The 19203-nt window shown below is 46.3% G+C and overlaps 1 protein-coding gene across 3 annotated transcripts in view; it reads left to right on the top strand.

Annotated features, from left to right (window-relative positions):
* The window catches only part of LOC138521793 (E3 ubiquitin-protein ligase TRIM39-like), a 241519-nt gene that overhangs the window by 33833 nt on the left and 188483 nt on the right, over positions 1–19203 (top strand). For 2 of the 3 annotated variants that reach the window (XM_069634887.1, XM_069634885.1), the window contains exon 3: positions 9750–9977. The exons of the other annotated variant lie outside the window; for it this stretch is intronic. In XM_069634887.1, coding sequence (XP_069490988.1) covers positions 9750–9977 — 228 coding nt within the window. The remainder of the gene's footprint in view (positions 1–9749; positions 9978–19203) is intronic. 3 annotated transcript variants of the gene reach the window in all.

The following is a 19203-nucleotide window of genomic DNA, read 5'->3' as shown; positions in this document are numbered from 1 at the left end:
CACCCCTGCGAGCAGAAGTCTCACACCTAGTATTCCGTATGGCAATGAAAACCATGCTCTTCAACTAAACCTAGCCTGCACCCCACCATCACTGGAACGCATCAATGAGCCCTAAACATAAACTTGTTTATGAATGACTGTGTAACAAATACTGTATGTAATAATGTATGTAACCTGTAACCTTATGTATGTAACCTTGCGTAACTAAGTCTGCCACAAGTAACAGTGCTACAATGCCTTTGGGCTGTATGTGCACTATAAAAATGTAAAAATAAATAAGTATGAGACATCCCTTGAGAGTACAGAGAGCAGAGCTGGATGGGAGACACATGAGACATCCCTTGAGAGTACAGAGAGCAGAGTTGGATGGGAGAACTATGAGACCTCCCCTAAGAGTACAAGTAGCAGAGCTGGATGGGAGAGATACGAGGCATCCCCTAAGAGTACAAGTAGCAGAGCTGGAGGGGAGAGATACAAGACATCCCCTGAGAGTACAGAGGGCAGAGCTGGAGGGGAGAGGTATGAGACATCCGCTAAGAGTACAAGTAGCTGAGCTGGATGGGAGAACTATGAGACACCCCTTGAGAGTGCAGAGAGCAGAGATGGAGGGGAGAGATACAAGACATCCTCTAAGAGTCCATGGAGCAGAGCTAGATGGGAGAGATGAGACATCCCCAGAGACTATAAGTAGCGGTGCTGGATGGGAGAGCTATGAGACATCCCCTAAGAGTACAAATAGCAGAGCTGGAGGGGAGAGACACAAGACATCCCCTGAGAGTACAGAGAGCAGAGCTGGAGGGGAGAGGTATGAGACATCCCCTAAGAGTACAAGTAGCTGAGCTGGATGGGGGAACTATGAGACATCCCTTGAGAGTGCAGAGAGCAAAGATGGAAGGGAGAGATACAAGACATCCTGTAAGAGTCCATGGAGCAGAGCTGGATGGGAGAGATGAGGCATCCCCAGAGACTATAAGTAGCGGTGCTGGATGGGAGAGCTATGAGACATCCTGTAAGAGTGCACGTAGCAGAGCTGGAGGGGAGAGATAGAAGACATCCACTGAGAGTTTAGAAAGCAGTGCTGGATGGGAGAGCTATGAGACATCCACTAAGTGTACAAGTAGCAGAGCTGGAGATGGGAGAGAATAGACATCCCTTAAGAGTGCCAGGAGGATGAGCTCGAAGTCCGGCATGAGGGTCCTATGAAAATACCAAAAAGTGGAACAGGGATGCAGTGGAGTCGGAGACATAAGGGAATAATAATGAGACCTGCTGTGGATACCGTTCCATAGTAAGTGCATTAGGGGGTATTTAAAACCCCTCTAATAGTGTGCAGCGAGTGGTAGAGGTGAGTCAAGGGGCAATGAGTGAGGCTTTGTACTGTGTCCCTGGTCTATTGTTTGCTGTTCCTCCTATGAGGACCGTTACATAAGTGGATGCTGACCTCAGAGCCTGAACCAAATGCAGACTCCAGAAGTCTCCAAAGTCACACCTTCACTTTTGTTTCTAGGGTCACTGCTGCTTTGGGACTCCATATTCTAACATACTGTATTTGGGAATGTTAAGGAGGCCTTGCTCAGTCATAATTCAATAAAAGCCCCATCAGAGACGGAATTGTGCAAACAGCAAATGTTTTATTCTCAGTGGACTGGGAGCCGTTACACAAGCCAAAGTGGATCAGTTAACCAGACAAGGACTCAAAAGCCTGCCCCTTTTGAACACACTTTTAAAGAAAATACAGCATTGCACAATATGTGTATGCTAATCTGAACCTTAGATTTTAACATATTCTAATTGGCCATTTTACTTATAGGTCAAAACATCACTTGTGTTCCATTGGACATAAACACTTCCTGAAACGCATGACTCCTTATGCAAATTAGCAAGACTACGTAGTTCCCCAAATTTAACTGACTCATTGATACATGTTGCAACCTTAACACTGGACACAACAAGTTCTGGAAATGACGCACGTCTTCAGACATCTTGTTACGCTGTGTCCAAGACATGGATAAGTTGTCTGGTTTTCTATTGGCTAATCCCTCTTCTTATCTATTTGTGACTGTATGCCAGTTTCACTTGCAAAACAGCACTGTGGAAATAATATATTCTCCCATTTGATGCTGCCAGTTTGTCTGCACCTGGATTGCCTAAGCCCTATCCTACAACCTTGGTTGGGTTACTGGCCACCGTGTTTTGAGCTCTTCACAGCTATGTATTCTATGGGCTTTCAACACCCTGCCCTGAGGCCTATTTCTAATTTAACACATGCCATGGTATTCATTTTAAAATAAATGGATGCCTGTTGCTGTGATATTTTTGATGTCAGGAACCAATATTCTGTGTTAATGTTGTGAGCACTGTAAGCATACCTATATGTTCTATGTTGTTCTAAATAAGTCTGTCTAGTGTTACCTATTGCCAATGTAGTTTGCCTTGAATAAGGGCAGCTTAACTACCTAAATAGACAATACTCCTGATTTTTACAATGTTGGACAGGAGGGAGAGGTATAGGCCCTATGTACCATATTTACCTGTCTGCCACAAGAGAGCAGGGGGGGGGGCTGCTCCTCTACAGGAACATCTGAGAGAACCCACACTTTCACCAGGACCACTTGCATTTACTTTGATGCTTAAGGACATATTTGATCCTGGAGAGAGAGACTCTCCTACACTCCCAGACCTTCCTATGGATCTGCTGGTGAAATCTATTTGGGTTTTATTCAGTGACAAATGGTTGCCTGTGTTTCCGTGAAGGTAATGGGATTAAACGTGCCCTGGGTGCAGAGTCACAGTAGTGCTATATCTGCCTGTCTTTGAGACATCCAGAGCCTCTGAAGCCATGTGAGTAGCAAGAAGTGTTGTCTGTGAATGCCTTTTTTTCACTGTTGGGAGAATTTGTGTGTCCTTACAGGGTACTACACTTCAAACACCCCACTTTTTCCCTTCTGATTCCCACTTTTCAATCCCTATGAGACATGTACTTTAGCTGTGGGACTTGATGCTGACTGGTATGGACACGTCCCAGTCCGATATGTACATAGGTGTTTAAATATCACAGGTTCTGGGAAGGACGTTCACCCGGTCATCATCACAAGGATCAGGGAATGACATCACCAAAACCTTGAAGTCAGGAATACCAGGAAGAACTCTTAAGAAAATATCCCAAGGACAGGATTCCTGGACCATTTTAAAGGACCAAACACATAAGGACTACATCTCCCAGAATTCCCTCTCACAAAGGGAAAACCTGGAGCAGATCTATGAAACTCAACTAGAGGTATAAGGAAAATAAGACTATGGGGAAACCCTAATCATCCCACAGAAGTAGCTCTCCAGCCTTCAAGAGAACAGTTATGGAAGACACACACCTCTCTCCCATTTAACAACAATGGTGACTGGGTGAAGCACAACTCTTCCCTGTGCAAGAACCAGTCACACAGAGAGGACTTCACTTCTTCCCCCACTACAGGAAGATTTGAAGACTTGTTCATGCCCAATTCCTTCCCCGGAGCTACTTCAGCCTCCAGGCCTATGATACTCCCCCCTGAGTGATCCTTCTGTTATGTCTCTACTGCCTTTGACTAACATTGGGGGTCTGCCTGCTTTGCTGCATCTTCTCCTGGGGCATCTGGTTTTTCAGCCGACCTCTGGATCTCTTGATTGGGGTCTCCTCTTGCCCTCCCTAGAATTGTTTACTGACAAATCCACCTCTGTGGGGTATAGTATAGACTTACCTTCATTTTCCCCATACAAGCAGATGCAGCTCTCCAGATACTTTTTTGAATGTTTTACTCCCTATTTTTGAAATTTGTGTCGAAATAATCCTTCAGTGAGTAAAAAGTAATTTCTACTCTTAATGGGGGTATTTTTTAGGAGACTAAAAACATATGTGATCTAAAAATAAAATTGTAATCCATACTTTTTTGCACCTAGTGATTCATGCAGCTTATAATGCATGTTTACATTAAAGCCTCTCCTCAGATTTGGCACTAATATTAGCACACCTTCCTGTTCCTCTGCTCTCCAAATGCCATAGATCCACACCTGTCCATTGAGCAATGTGAGTAGCCCTCCTTCCTGTTCCTCTGCTCTCCAAATGCCATAGATCCAAACCTGTCCATTGAGCAATGGGAGTAGCACTCCTTCCTGTTCCTCTGCTCTCCAAATGCCATATATCCAGACCTGTCCATTGAGCAATGTGAGTAGCGCTCCTTTATGTGGCGATGCTCTCCAGTTGCCATGGATCTGAACATATCTGTGGAGCTGTGTGGGTAGCGCTCCTTCCTCTTCCTCTGCTTTACAAATTACATAAATCCAAACCTATCCATTGAGCTGTGGGAGTAGCGCTCCTTCCTGTTCCTCTGCTCTCCAAATGCCATAGATCCAAACCCATCCATTGAGCTGTGTGGGTAGTGCTCCTTCCTGTGGCGATACTCTCCAGTTGCCATGGATCCGAACCTATCCTTTGAGCTTTGTGGACAGCGCTCCTTCCTGTTCATCTGCTCTCCAGATGCCATGGATTTGAACATATCCGTGGAGCTGTGTGCGTAGCGCTCCTTCCTGTGATGCTGTTCTCCCGATGCCATGGATCCAAACTTATCCTTGGAGCTGTGTGGGTAGCGCTCCTTCCTGTGGCACTGCTTTCAGGAACCTCCACTCTGTTAAGGAACTGCCTTTACAGAGTGGAGGTGTGGCTGCAAGATCGGTGAATGTTGTGCCAAGTAAAGGTAATAACTTTATCAATCGCAAGTGTACCTCACAAGGCATTGACCTTGTGTTAAGTTAAACACCCTTTCATCCTGTAGAAGAGATGGTCTCATGATTTTAACCACACTTCACTCTGAATTTCAGACCATCATTTTGTAAGGGACTATTTTCTTTTGTCTTTATACATGAGTGTCCATAGCCTGAAACCTTGGGTCTGGATGGATACCTTTGACACCAAGAGTTGTATTCTGGGGCCTGGCACTCTTGTTAGTCCAGAAACTACCCTAACTATGTATAGTATGTATATTATGTTGGCTGGAACCCAATCGCATCAGGTGGCAAACATCGCAGACACAGAATCGTCAGTATAACCAGTATAACCAAAGGGCGTCCATTTTGTGTAACATCCGCCATTTGCTTTATTTCTTCATTCTGTCAAATGCTTTGCAAAATGTATTTTATTCTGAAAGCTCATACACGGTGTGAGGCCACAGCCTGCATGTTGAAAGATCAACCCAGACAGGAATGCCAAACAGTACAGAAATACATTGTTTTCCTCTCTCACACAGTCCTTGGAGGCAAGCAGAAACGGCATTTAATCAACAGCCCAGGTGCCGGCCTGTCTCACTAAAGCTGTAGCAATAGGCAGTTAAAGCATGAGTTATACTCTTCCAGCGGTCCTCCTTCACGGATCTGCCTCAGAACAGGCTGACCCCTAGTTCACGAATAGAAACGGGTAGATAACGTGCAATGGAATGTATCTTTCTCGCGAACATGATATCCCTGCTGAGCAAGTGCTTTATGTTCTCCATAACAAAGAACTGTCTCTGCAACTATTGCTAAAATAAGTATAATTAGATTGAATAAGAAACTTGTCATAATGGGCCTCATTACACGGAAGGCGGTAAGGGTTAACGGTCACCGGTAATGGTACCGGTGACCGTTAACCCTTACCGCCTTACTACGAGGTCCCTTTGCGGGTAGGTACTTTAACGCCTGCTGTTTAGCAAGCGTTAAAAACCAACCCGCAAAGGGACCACGGTGCTAATTTCGGTACCGCAATTTGCGGCACCGTAATTAGCGCCTTCCCCATTCCCATAGAGCCCTATGGGGCAAAAATGGGAATGGGGAAGGGCAATGGGGGAAGGGGGAATTACCGCCCCGCCAACCTTGGAATAGGGCGGTAATTCCCCTTTCCACCAAGGCGGTGCCGGTATTTTACCGGCATGGACCAAGGTGCTAATAGCACCTTGGTCCTCCGCCTACCGTGTAATGAGGCCCAATGTGTTATATATGTCATGATTGTCAATCACCGAACCCTAGCTCTAGAAGATACATTATGGGCGGTTTGATGTGCCTTCAAAGATTGTATGTTTGTATATATGTGACCGCCCGAGCGATGCTCGCTCTCTTGCGTCTCACGAGGTCTGGGTGACACACGTTGCGAGACGTTAGACCCAGTCGGCCGACTGAGCATACTTTGCAATAAACCATAGTACTTGAAAAATCGAACCTTGTGTCTGTCGTATCACTAGTATATGGTGATTGTGCGTTAGTTTCCATATGTGTGGGGTCTTTACGGCGTAGCACTCTTGAGCCACTGCTGGTCCCTCCAGTCACTCAGTGTTGTGAGAGAAACCCAATTCCTCCCCTAAATGACCTCTTAATTCCCCTTTATGTCTCAGCCATGTTTAGTCCTGCCGAGTCTTCTGTGTTTTCAGATGTGCCTAGAAGCCTCCAGGGGCTCGGTGAGCACTAATTGTCACCTCTGGTTCCTTCTCAGTGCAGTGCAGTCTGCATCATCAGAGTGCATTTCTGGGGCCAGATCTCACACGACGGGAAAGATCCCCATTCTGGGAATCCTCCAAAAATATCCCTAGTCTGGTATTGGGTCCCTTCTCATTCTCACCTGCAGTGCACGGCCTTCGTTCTGTCTGACTAAATGTCACCGTCAGTCCCTTTCCACACACAGCACTCCTCTCCATCTGCCAATCCTTCTCAACATCCTAACACTCTCTCTCTCCCTCTCTCTCTCGCTCCCTCCCTCCCTCTCTCTCTCCCCTCTCTCTCATGCTCTCTCCCTCATGCACTCTCTCCCTCATGCACTCCCTCTCTCACGCTCTCTCTCTCCCCCTCTCTCTCATGCTCTCTCTCATGCACTCTCTCTCATGCACTCTCTCTCTCTCTCATATGCACTTTCTCTCATGTGCTCTGTGTCATGCACTCTCTCCTTCATCCACTCTCTCCTTCATCCACTCTCTCCTTTATGCACTCTCTCTCTCATGCACTCTCTCTCATGCACTCTCTCTCATGCACTCTCTCTCATTCTCATGCACTCTCTCTCTCATTATCTCATGCACTCTCTCTCATGCACTCTCTTATATACGCTCTGCTTAGGCTAACCTCTACTGGCATACCATTTATGCAGCCCAGCCTCTTAACACATTCATGAAAGGCGCTATAATTTGATTTTAATATTTGTACAAAATCTCTCTGGAACACTCTCTTCTGCCACCAGACATGGAAACACTTACTGCTCAGTGGAATGTGTTTCCTTTAAACTCTCTATCATGTTTCCCTTGAGTTACCCAGCAAAGATGAGCTTCTGATGCACAGCCTGGGGCAGGATATGGCGGTTAAGACAGGAAGCGTAACTGCTGCACACAGGGACCAGTGATGCACAGCCTGGGGCAGGAGATGTGAAGCTTATACAGAATGCATTGCTACTGGGCACAGGGACCAGTGATGCACAACCTGGGGCCGGAGATGCAGTGCTTACACAGGGAGCACCAGTGCTGCAGACAGGGACCAGTGATTTATAGCCTGGGGCAGGAGATGCAGAGCTTATACAGAGAGCAACGCTATTGCACACATGGAACAGTGATGCATAGCCTGGGGTAGGAGATGGGGAGGGATTATACAGAGAGCACTACTGCTGCCCACATGGCTCAGTGATGCACAACCGGTGGCAGGAGATGCAGAGCTTATACAGAGAGCATTGCTATTGCACACAGGGAACAGTGATGCACAACCTGGGGCAGGAGATGGGGAACTTATACAGAGAGCACTACTGCTGCACACAGGGATCAGTGATGCACAACCTGGGGCAGGAGATGGGGAACTTATACAGAGAGCACTACTGCTGCACACAGGGACCAGTGATGCACAGCCTGGGGCAGGAAATGGAGAGCTTATACAGAGAGCATCGCTACTGTGCACAGAGACCAGTGATGAACAGTTGCCTGTGGCAGGAGATGGGGGGCTTATACAGAGAGCATTACTGCTGCACACAGGGACCAGTGATGCACAGCCTAGGGCAGGGAATGGGGAGCTTATACAGAGAGCATTGCTATTGTGCACAGGGACCAGTGATGCAACGCCTGGGTCAGGAGATGGCGAGCTTATACAGAATGCATTGCTACTGTGCACAGGGGCCAGTGATGCACAGCCAGGGGTAGGAGATGCAGAGCTTATACAGAGAGCACTACTGCCGCACACAGGGATCAGTGATGCATATCCTGGGGCAGGAGATGCATAGCTTATGCATAGAGCACTACAGCTGCACACAGGGACCAGTGATGCACAGCCTGGGGCAGGAGATGAGAGATTATACAGAGAGCATTGCTACTGTGCACAGGGACCAGTGATGCAACGCCGGGGTCAGGAGATGGCGAGTTTATACAGAATGCATTGCTACTGTGCACAGGGATCAGTGATGCACAGCCAGGGGTAGGAGATGCAGAGCTTATACAGAGAGCACTACTGCCGCACACAGGGATCAGTGATGCATATCCTGGGGCTGGAGATGCATAGCTTATGCATAGAGCACCGTTACTGCACACAGGGAACAGTGATGCACAGCCTGGGGCAGGAGATGGCAAGCTTAAACAGAGAGCACTACTGCTGCACACAAGGACCAGCAATGCACAGCCTGGGGCAGGAGATGGGGGCGGGGGCTTATACAGAGAGCACTACTGCTGCCCACAGGGACCAGTGATGCACAGGGCAGGAGATGGCAAGCTTAAACAAGGAGCAAGCACTACTGCTGCACACAGGGCCCAGTGATGCACAGCCAAGGTTAGGAGATGCAGAGCTTATATAGAGAACATTACTGCTACACACAGGGAACAGTGATGCATATCCTGGGGCAGGAGATGCATAGAGCATCGCTACTGCACACAGGGAACAGTGATGCACAGCCTGGGGCAGGAGATGGGGGGGGCTTATACAGAGAGCACTACTGCTGCCCACAGGCACCAGTGATGCACAGACTGGGTCAGGAGATGGTGAGCTTAAACGGAGAGCACTACTGCTGCACACAGGGACCAGTGATTCACAGCCTGGGGTAGGAGATGGGGAGGGATTATACAGAGAGCACTACTGCTGCCCACAGGCACCAGTGATGCACAACCGGTGGCAGGAGATGCAGAGCTTATACAGAGAGCATTGCTACTGCACACAGGGAACAGTGATGCACAACCTGGGGCAGGAGATGGGGAACTTATACAGAGAGCACTACTGCTGCACACAGGGACCAGTGATGCACAGCCTAGGGCAGGGGACGGAGAGCGTAAACAGAGAGCTTTGCTGGTGCACACAGGTGCCAGTGATGCACAGCCTAGGGTAGGAAATGGAGAGCTTATACAGAGAGGACTACTGCTGCCCACAGGGACCACTGGTGCACCGCCTAGGGCAGGCTATGACGGTTAAGACAGGAAGCACTACTGCTGCACACAGGGACCAGTGATGCACAGCCTAGGGCAAAAGATGGGGTTGCTTATACAGCGTGCACCATTGTTGCAAAGGGGCTTCAGATGCACATCACAGCATGGGTGCGGGCAGAGCCACCATATGGGGAATATACTGACCTTTAGCTGATTGGCAGTGATTAATCAATAATTCACGTGTGTTAGGTTTATTATTATAGGAGTTATTAAGAGGAAACCACTGCAGGTGTTTCATATAAGTTACTTTTTGATTATTAATATAATAATCAGAAATATAATGTGTGTTTTTTGTTTGTTTTAAATCTCATTTTTAAGGGAAACATTATGAACCAGAGAGAGAAAATCCTTAGTACATTTGAGCACCTGAAGCAGTTTCTGGAGCAGGAGAAACAGCAGCTGCTCAGCCGACTGGAGAAGGAGCAAGAGGAGAACATGAAGATTCAGGAGAAACTGACCCGACTGGAGAAGCAGCAAAGCACCCACAGGGACCTGATCACAGAGCTGGAGAGGAGGTGCCAACAGCAGGATGTGGATCTACTGACGGTGAGAGGGAATCAGGGATCTATAGAACTAGGGCAGTGATCCCCTCACTGGAGCCTGATCACATAGGAAGTGCCAGCAACAGGATGTGGATTTACTGAAGGTGAGAGGGGACCAGTAATCTAACGATCTAGAGCAGCAATCCACCCAAATGGGCCTGATCCCAGAACTAGAACAGAGGTGCCAGCAGCAAGAAAGGGAGTTCCTAAAGATAAGACTGGATCCGGGAATTATAGACCCGCAACAGCAGGAATCCACTACCAGGGACCTGACTACAAGCTGGAGAGGAAGTGCCAGTAGCAGGATGTGTAGTTACTGAAGGTGAGAGGGGATACGGGATCTATAGAACTAGATCAGTAATCCACTCACAGGATCACAGAGCTAAGCCACTCACAGGATCACAGAGCTAGAGAGGAAGTGTCTGCAGTAGGAAGTGGAGTTATTAAAGTTAAGACAGGATCAGGGATCTATGGATCTGTAACAGCAGCGAATCACTGCCAGGGACCGGATCACAGAGCTGGAGAGGAAGGGTCAGCAGCAGGATGTGGATCTACTGAAGGTTAGAGGGAATAGGGGATCTACAGACCTGTAACAGCAGCAATCCACTGTGGCGGGTCAGAAGGACAGAGGCGATTCTGATCCATTTTCAAGCAATTTATATTAAACACAAAGATGAAACTCCTAACTGTCTCCTCAGTCGTCGGTAGGTCTCCAAAGAAAACCGTCCTCTGTCCAACTCTAAACTATTCTATCCCTGCCACTGTATATAGAACTAAGGATCAGGAGAATGACTCCCTTCTCCTGTATTTAGCTTTTCAGCAATGTCACTTTTAGTTCTTGGTAATTCCTTGATCAAGTTCACACAGTTCAGAGATAGGGTTCTTCAGTTTTTCCACTGTGTTCTTGCCACTTTGCTTTCCCCTCTTTATCTTCCTTCGATCTCTCTTTTGGTCTAATGTCCTTATTGTTCCCTCTTGATGCAAAGTCCACTTCCTTTTCTGGCTGGGCCAGTTACTCACTCTTCCATAAGGTTTCTCACTTTCTCGGCTCCCACGCTCATGTCCCGATTAGCGGTTTCCTGCTCTCTCTTCCAGTAATGGTCTTGGCTTGATTTCCACTTTTTTATATTACTGGGACAAGTATGATTGTGCCAGTAATGATTCACTCTTGGCTCTCTCTCTTCTGTATTACTGGGACCATTATGATTGTGCCAGTAATGATTCACTCTTGGCTCTCTCTCTTCTGTATTACTGGGACCATTATGATTGTGCCAGTAATGATTCACTCTTGGCTCTCTCTCTTCTGTATTACAGGGACCATTATGATTGTGCCAGTAATGATTCACTCTTGGCTCTCTCTCTTCTGTATTACTGGGACCATTATGATTGTGCCAGTAATGATTCACTCTTGGCTCTCTCTCTCTCTCTTCTGTATTATTGGGACGAGTATGATTGTGCCAGTAATGATTCACTCTTGGCTCTCTCTTCAGTATTACTGGGACCAGTATGATTGTCCAGTAATGATTCACTCTTGACTCTCTCTCTCTTCTGTATTACTGGGACAAGTATGATTGTGCCAGTAAGGATTCACTCTTGGCTCTCTTCTGTATTACTGGGGCGAGTATATAATTATAATTATAATTGGTTATTTATAATGTGCTTAATGCTCAGAGGTTTCTAAGCGCGGACCCTGGGATCGAACCTGTGTTGCTCCGCGTCCTCTTGCTTCCGAGGCGAGCGTGTTGCCCCTGAGCTATCCTTCTGATACAAGTATGATTGTGCCAGTAACAATTCACACTTGACTCTCTCTCTCTTCAGGGTCACTGAGACGAGTATGATTATGGCAATAAAGATTCTTGCTTAGCTCACTCTCTCCAGGGTTACTTGGACGAATATGATTGTGCCAGTAACAATTCTCCCTTGACCCTCTCTCTTCAGGGTTACTGGGACGAGTATGATTCGTATACTCATTATGTTTGTGTTCCCTCCCGGGTCTTCTGCTGCCCACGTTACCTTTTTGTCTTGGGGTTAATGTCACTGGGCCTGTCAGAAGGATGGGAAACTCTTCAATCTTCTTCAGGATGGCTTCTCTCTCTTCGCTGGTTTTCTCTCTTGCTCCGAACCTATCCCAGGTTGTCAGAGGCTCTGTGGTGTCGGTGTAGTTGTTGGACTGCACAGTCCACCCCTTCTGGTTCACACCACCACTTACAAACAGCTTGCTTCCTTGGGGTTTCTCTGCCCCAACTCATCCTGCCTTCAGCGCTCTGCGCTGCCGTCTTCCACGCCAGCTAGTCCCTTCTTCGGTCAGCAGGGTTCCTCGCAGTATCTCCTTCTCTTCAGCAACACCTGCTGGAATTTCCTGGGGTTCTCTCCACACAAAGCAGGTTTGAAACTCCCAGGTCTCTCTTCCTGCTTCGTCTCCTCCTTCTCGTTTTATCACGTGCATAGGATCTCAGTTCTTCTTCTCTTTCTCTTGAGTACTCTGTATTACCTGATCTGTCTTCTTCTTCACAGTACTTGATGCTTGACTGTTCCGTATGCATCGATCACTCTTCTTCTTCACAGCACTTGATGCTGAAGTGATCTGTATTGCTCTTGAATCTTCTTTTCGGTATCTTCAAAATATACTTCTTCATAGTATACCAATGGTTTTACATCACAGTAACAGATATTGGTTTGGTCTTTCTGAGACTTGGTCCTCACTAATGCTTTAGGGTTGAGTTCCTCAGCTAAATGGGAGTCCTTGTCCTCAAGGGGGGGCCTCTCCCGGTGAGGTCCCACTTGCCTTTACCCTTAGGGAGGGTATTGCATAGCAGGCTCACCTCCCTAGCCTCACAGGGACAGGCTCCCGCCTGGGGATAAGTGACTGAATCCTGCAATTCATCACACCACCCATAGGACTTGATCACAGAGTTAGAGGAAAGTGTTAGCAGCATGAAGAGGATTTACTGTAGATGAGAGGGGGATCAGGCAGCTATAGAACCGGAAGTGCAACATTTCTTCCATAGGGACATTATATAAGCACTATAGGGGAAGTGTCAACAGCACAATGATACGAAAGGATCACCCCTTGAACTTTTTTTATAGTAATTCAGAAGAACAAAAACCATATTTTGGCAACTGGATCCAAAAGAAACTATTTGGAAATAGTCAACTGGAATGTGTACCAGCACAGGCTGCCTTTAAGTGAAAAACTAACAAATGCAAAGAATAATTACAGCAAGGGTGGATAGCTCAAGTCGCTCCATGTCTGCTTCCACTAAATTCAGTTGTTAATGAAAATATATAAGTATGTAATTATCGGCATCAAGGTATTAAACAATAACATTAAAAATGTAATCAATACAATAAAATCACCTCTAGAATTTCCTTCATAGCAATTCAAGAGATGCACACGAACGCCATTGTTAGTAAATTGATATGATAGCAAACAGTTGGAAATTGCTTCTACTGGTCTCAGTTGCTGACATAAAATATCATATATAAAATGCTTAGGATGTCAGTGCAAAATCAGTTCACACTTTCATCAGCAGGTGGCAACAGAGTGTAGCGGGGGATGGTCTGTGATGCTGTGAGCAAGAGATGGGTGTAGGCGGACAAGTCCACACTCTATGAACTCTATACTCACTGTTATTTCCCTTGCCCCGCCTCTTAGCTGTCCCGCTGATCCCACTGTCTAAGGACCACCCAAGGGTGGCTGTGCGATGGATCTTGTCTCCCAATTGGTCTCCTGATACAGGATGGCCCCCAATCCCTCCAGACTTGCATCCACGTGCAGGATGTAAGGCTGCTGGAGATCTGCATGGGCCAGGGCTGGTGCTGTAGTGAGGGCCTGCTTGAGCTCCTCCGAGGTCTTCTGGCATTGGTCTCTTCATTCCTCAACAAAGGGGTCCCAAGGATGATGTAAATGTTGTGGGACTCGTGGTACTCGTCTTGCCCTTCTGGGTAGTGCAAGGGTGTGAATGGAGTAGACTTACACATAGGTGGTATTGTGGTAGCTATAGACTTTTATTGTGAGAAACTGAAGAAGGAAAACCCTATCTATCCTGTAAGGGAGGCATGGTATCACAAGTATGACACTGACACAAGAGATGCAAGTTTCAAAACCTTTATTAAATTCTTGGTGTTTGGAAAAACTCTACTTTGCCCTATAGCTATGATGGGAGTTTTATCTACCATCAAATAATAAAGAAAACACAGTACTAGTCAGTCTATGTCAAATCAAAATAGCCTATACTAAAAAAACGAATGCCTGCCCTATCTCTTATACAGAATTGTGTAAATGGGAATGTGTATGCAAAGGAACGTCAGTGTTATAACATAAAGGATCAAGGTGGCTGAGTTTGTTTGTTTATTTATTTATATAGTGCTCCAAACCCAGAGGTATCTGGGCGCATTATGCAGGTAATGTACAATTCACTTGTTCCATGTAGGATACAGTGTAGGACAGATTACAGACGAATGATACATAATTTGCACCAGGCGTACACAGTATTTTACATAAGGTTAAAGGATGGGTAACTTACATAACAACAAACAGTATATACATAACACAGACCAGATCAAGACTTTCTAGAGATCTTTATGAATCATTAGCAATGAGCCAATTTTTAGTAAGTTTCCTAAAACTACAGGACTGGTCGGCTCTAAGGGTGGTGGGTAGAGAGTTCCAGAGCTGGGCGGCCATAAAAGGAAAGCTGCTATCCCCTACTTTTTTCAGCTTAAATCTAGGGACCTTTAGACATAAAGAGTTCAATGTCTGCATAGGGCGTGTTGAGGTTTTTCTGACAATGTTCTCAATCAAGTATTTGGAAGCCGAGTTGGTTAGGCATTTATGTGTGAGGGATACAGTTTTGAGCTGTATCCCATCCTTAACTGAAAGCCAATTGTTCTTTCGTCTAGCCTCGGAAATGTGTTATCTTTTAGGGATACTTAGCGCAGTTCTGAGTGGATAATTTGGTAGAATTTTGAGTTTGTTAATGGAGTCAGCTCTCCTCCCCATTGTTAGGGTAGCCTGATAACTTGCCCACGGAGTGTAGATGAAGAATTCTACCCAATAATGTAACCCTGTGTATGGAGTTAAAATACCATACCAAGGGATCTATTATTTGGAAGAATGGACCCAAACACGATGAGCAGACCTAGAGCCGGAAAGGAAAAAGGCACGTTAACAAAAGGCCTTTAGCTTTTTAGAAGCAGGTAACAGTGTATCTAAACAGGACTAACCTTAACAGAGCTTCTCACAAATAAAATATAACACAACCATGGGTGGAATCAATCGAGTGGCAAGGAGGTATGCAAATCTGGCGAGAACAAGGTACAAAGATACAATAGTGAGATTTTGGTATAACGAAAAGAAATGGGAAGGACCAAGAGATCAGGAAGGATTAGATGGGCCCTTACCGTGTTCCTGTTGATGATCAGCCTCTGACGTGCAGAATAGATGAATGATCACTTTTGGGGTAGGTCCGGAAGCAACACCATGGGACAGAACTACTCTCGCAGACAACGGAACGCCTAGTGGCCAGGAAGTCACTTGAAGAGCCCGACAGAACACAGACGCTCCCAAAACACCCTCTGAGTACCAGGAAGTATCTAGTCCGTACCGGGATGAAAGGGAGTGAGAGGCTTCCGGACTACCAGGTAGTGATCAGAGGCGAGGATCCAATCCAGAGTGCAGTTCGATGGAAGTCCGATGTGCAGGTAAGATTAGAAGAATGAGAGACGAAAACAGTCCATTTAACAATCCGGGTCGGCAACGTGATGGCAAGAACAATCCAATATCGAGCACAGGTAGAAATCCGTGGAGTGGTCCGGGTCGGCAACGTGGAAGACAGAATAGCAACAGGCAATACTTGGGATGGTTTGGACACTCTAGAATTATTATTAGACAAACTCCTGGGAATACTTGACGTAAGAGTAGAGGGGTCACTAGGGTTCCTGACAGTACCCCACCTCAAAGAACGCCTCCCCCGGCGCGAGGACCAGAAATCTCGCAACAAGGCAGGGGCATGGATATGAGAGAGAGGTTCCCAGGTCCGATCCTCCGGCCTGTATCATTTCCAGTCCACCAAAAATAACCGAACCCCACGTAATATCTTGGTATCGAGGATCTGTTGCACTTCGTATTCGTCCGAGCCCAATACGGGAAGAGGACGGTCATGAGCTATAAACCTGGTATCACCCTGTAAAGGCTTGAGGAGTGAAACATGAAATACAGAATGTATTTTCCAAGAATCAGGGAGCTTCAGGCGAAACGCCACCGGGTTGATCACCTCCGTAATTTCAAAAGGACCCGTGAAACGTGGTAGCAGGGTCTTCCTACCCAGTAGATGAGGATGTTTGGTGGCCAACCAGACCTTCATACCCTTGACGTATAAAGGCGATTTTAAGCTACGTAGGTCAGCAAAACCTTTAGTGCAGCGTTGGGCATTCAGCAGATGTAGCCTAACCTCCGCCTGCAGTTTGACCAATGATCTGACGCAGGACTGAGCTGCTGGGTTAGCCGAGGACGTAACCAGGGGCAATGGCAAGGTGCACGGATGATGTCCATACAAGGCAAAAAATGGCATAGTACCTGTGGCTGTGTGTATCGAGTTATTATAGGCAAACTTATAGAGAGACAGCCAAGACCCTTGGTAATGCAACAAAAGACATCTCAGAAACTGTTCCAAGGTAGTGTTCACCCGCTCTGTCTGTCAGTCTGCAGATAATACGCACTGGAATATCTGTCCTCAACACCCAAAGTAGAAGTTACAGCCCTCCAGAAACGAGACGTGAATTGTGAGCCACGATCAGTGATAATAATACACGGCAGGCCGAATCGCCTGAAAACTTGGTTGATGAATAAGTCGGCCAACACGGGAGCTGAAGGCAAACCCCGACATGGAACGAACAAAGCAGACTTAGTGAGATAATCAACCAAGACCCAAATGGTGTCATAACCACGGATTTAGGGCAGTTCAACAATGAAATCCATGGAAATCATGGTCCATGATACCTTGGGGACTGGTAATGGATTTAGCAATCCCATGGGTTTAGTATGTACGACTTTACTCTGAGCACATACTGCGCAGGTAGATATGTATTGATTTACATCTCCTGCCATTTTTGGCCACCAACACCACCTGTGTAATAATTCTAGGGTCTTCCGAGAACCCGGATGTGCCAAGAATTTGGAGTCATGACACCATTGCAAGGCCAACTTGCGAGTTTCTATCGTAGGCAAAAAAAAAACTATCTTGAACATAAGGCAGAGATTGAATGATAGTGATGTTATCCTTCTTGACTACCTCCGGGTTTTGGTCAACCCAAGTAAGTAAAAGTGTTCTGAGAGATGTGTCCATAGTACAGCCGCATACTACTTGATGTGGGAACAAAAGTGAATCCTGATCAGCCCGCTGAATTGCATTCCCCGGAATGCGAGACAATGCATCGGCCTTAGTATGCCTGGCCCCAGGACGATAAGTTATTGTGAATTTAAATGCCGAAAAGAACTCATGCCAGCGTGCAAGTCTAGCCGTTGTACATTTCACGGATTGTAAGGCCACTAAATTGCGGTGGTCTGTAAATACTTGAACCGACTCGAAGTGCCAAGTAAATGATGTCGCCAAACAAGAAAGGCATCTCTGACAGCTAACAACTCCCTTTCAGTAATGGTGTAATTACGCTCATGGGGATTGAGCTTCCTGGAGTGATAAGCCACCGGATGAAGTTCTTGTGAGTCTCAGCGTTGTTGAGACAAGATAGCCCCCAAAGCCACATCCGAAGCATCAGCCTCAACCACAAACGGTTGGGACGGATCTGGGTGTTGTAGAACTGGAGCAGAGGTAAAGGCCAACTTCAGCATCTCGAAAGCCTTGTTAGCAGCGGAATCCCAGACTAATTTATTTTTCCTTGCCTCCCTTTCCTCCGTGGTCAAAGGCCCCCACACTGCACCAATCTGCATGGGCTCAGGACCTACAGGAACTGGAGCCGGGGTAGTCATGGCCAAAGGTACTAAGGGTCTCTTTTCTCCTTTCCTTTCAGCCCTCCTAGCGTTCATTTGAAGTACCATATCCAAAAGTTCAGGGACCGTGGTTGGCACTATGGGTACAGTTGCCAAAGTGTCTTTTTTTATTTTTTTATTTTTTTGGGGGATTTGTTAAGCTCACAATCATCTGCATGATGCTATTGTGACTTTGCATGCAGGGTGGGGAGAATAAAACTAAAGCCATTCTCCTATTGCTCAACATATTTCTATGACAATGTTTATACTGTAAAACTAGTTTATTATGAAAGGATAGTTTATTATGTAATGTGGTTTGCTTCCAAGGCTTTGCTATAAATAAAATATTATTTAAGCCCATGAAATGCAAAACAAAACTTAATAAATGGCTAGATCAACTAAACCTGGGAAGATGTATTCAGTTGATTAAATTGTCCACATCCCGGTTTCACCATTTACCAAAGTGTGTGTGATCCTGGGCAAATCATCTAATGACTTATCTGCAGCTCCGTAAGTGATTCACTTCATAGTATTTGTTAATATATCATGCTATTATTAAAAAAAGAAGCCTAATGACTATAGAGTTGCTTCATATATAATAATAGTCAATTTAGGTATTTTGCACAACAAAGTTATTTGCCACTTGGCTTACTTGTGGCAACCTGTTGTGAGGCCACTTCCATGGTACCTCCAAATATCAAAGACTGATGATGCTCCTTGCAATGTCATTTTCTTTTTTTTTTAACTTGTTTATTTTTGGTTAGCGCACAGGAAAACAAATTAGCATATCAGTTCAACACTTTGTAACAGCATTAACATACAGTTGTATATCCCCAGACACCCGCTCCCACCCTTTAGTTCCAGCAGTCTCCTGTGGACTGTCTCTTCGCCCATTAAGTCCAATTCCTGACTCAATCACTCCTGTCTTCCCCTACGCCGCTCAGTCGTCCTCCTTCCTCTCCGAGCTTACGTCATCAGATGCTGAGTCTGGCTATCCTCCGGGGCCTGCTCCTCTATCGATTGAGTCTGTTCCCTGTCTGCCGCCCGCTGGGAATATGTCACTAGGCGCGGTTTGTATGTCAGCGCCGGGAAGTGCAGGTCATAGTCTATCACCGGCGACCAAATGTTTGTGAAACGGTGGAGGCGGCCTTTATTTGCTGCCATGATTTTCTCAGCAATGAAGATGTCCCAGATTTTCAACCACCACAACACCGTTAAGGGGCCTTCCGGAGACTTCCATGTC

The sequence above is a fragment of the Ambystoma mexicanum genome, chromosome 13 (genome assembly GCF_040938575.1).
Source record: "Ambystoma mexicanum isolate Mex_15411 chromosome 13, UKY_AmexF1_1, whole genome shotgun sequence".
Classification (NCBI taxonomy): domain Eukaryota; kingdom Metazoa; phylum Chordata; class Amphibia; order Caudata; family Ambystomatidae; genus Ambystoma; species Ambystoma mexicanum.
This window is presented reverse-complemented; position numbering and strand designations above follow the sequence as displayed.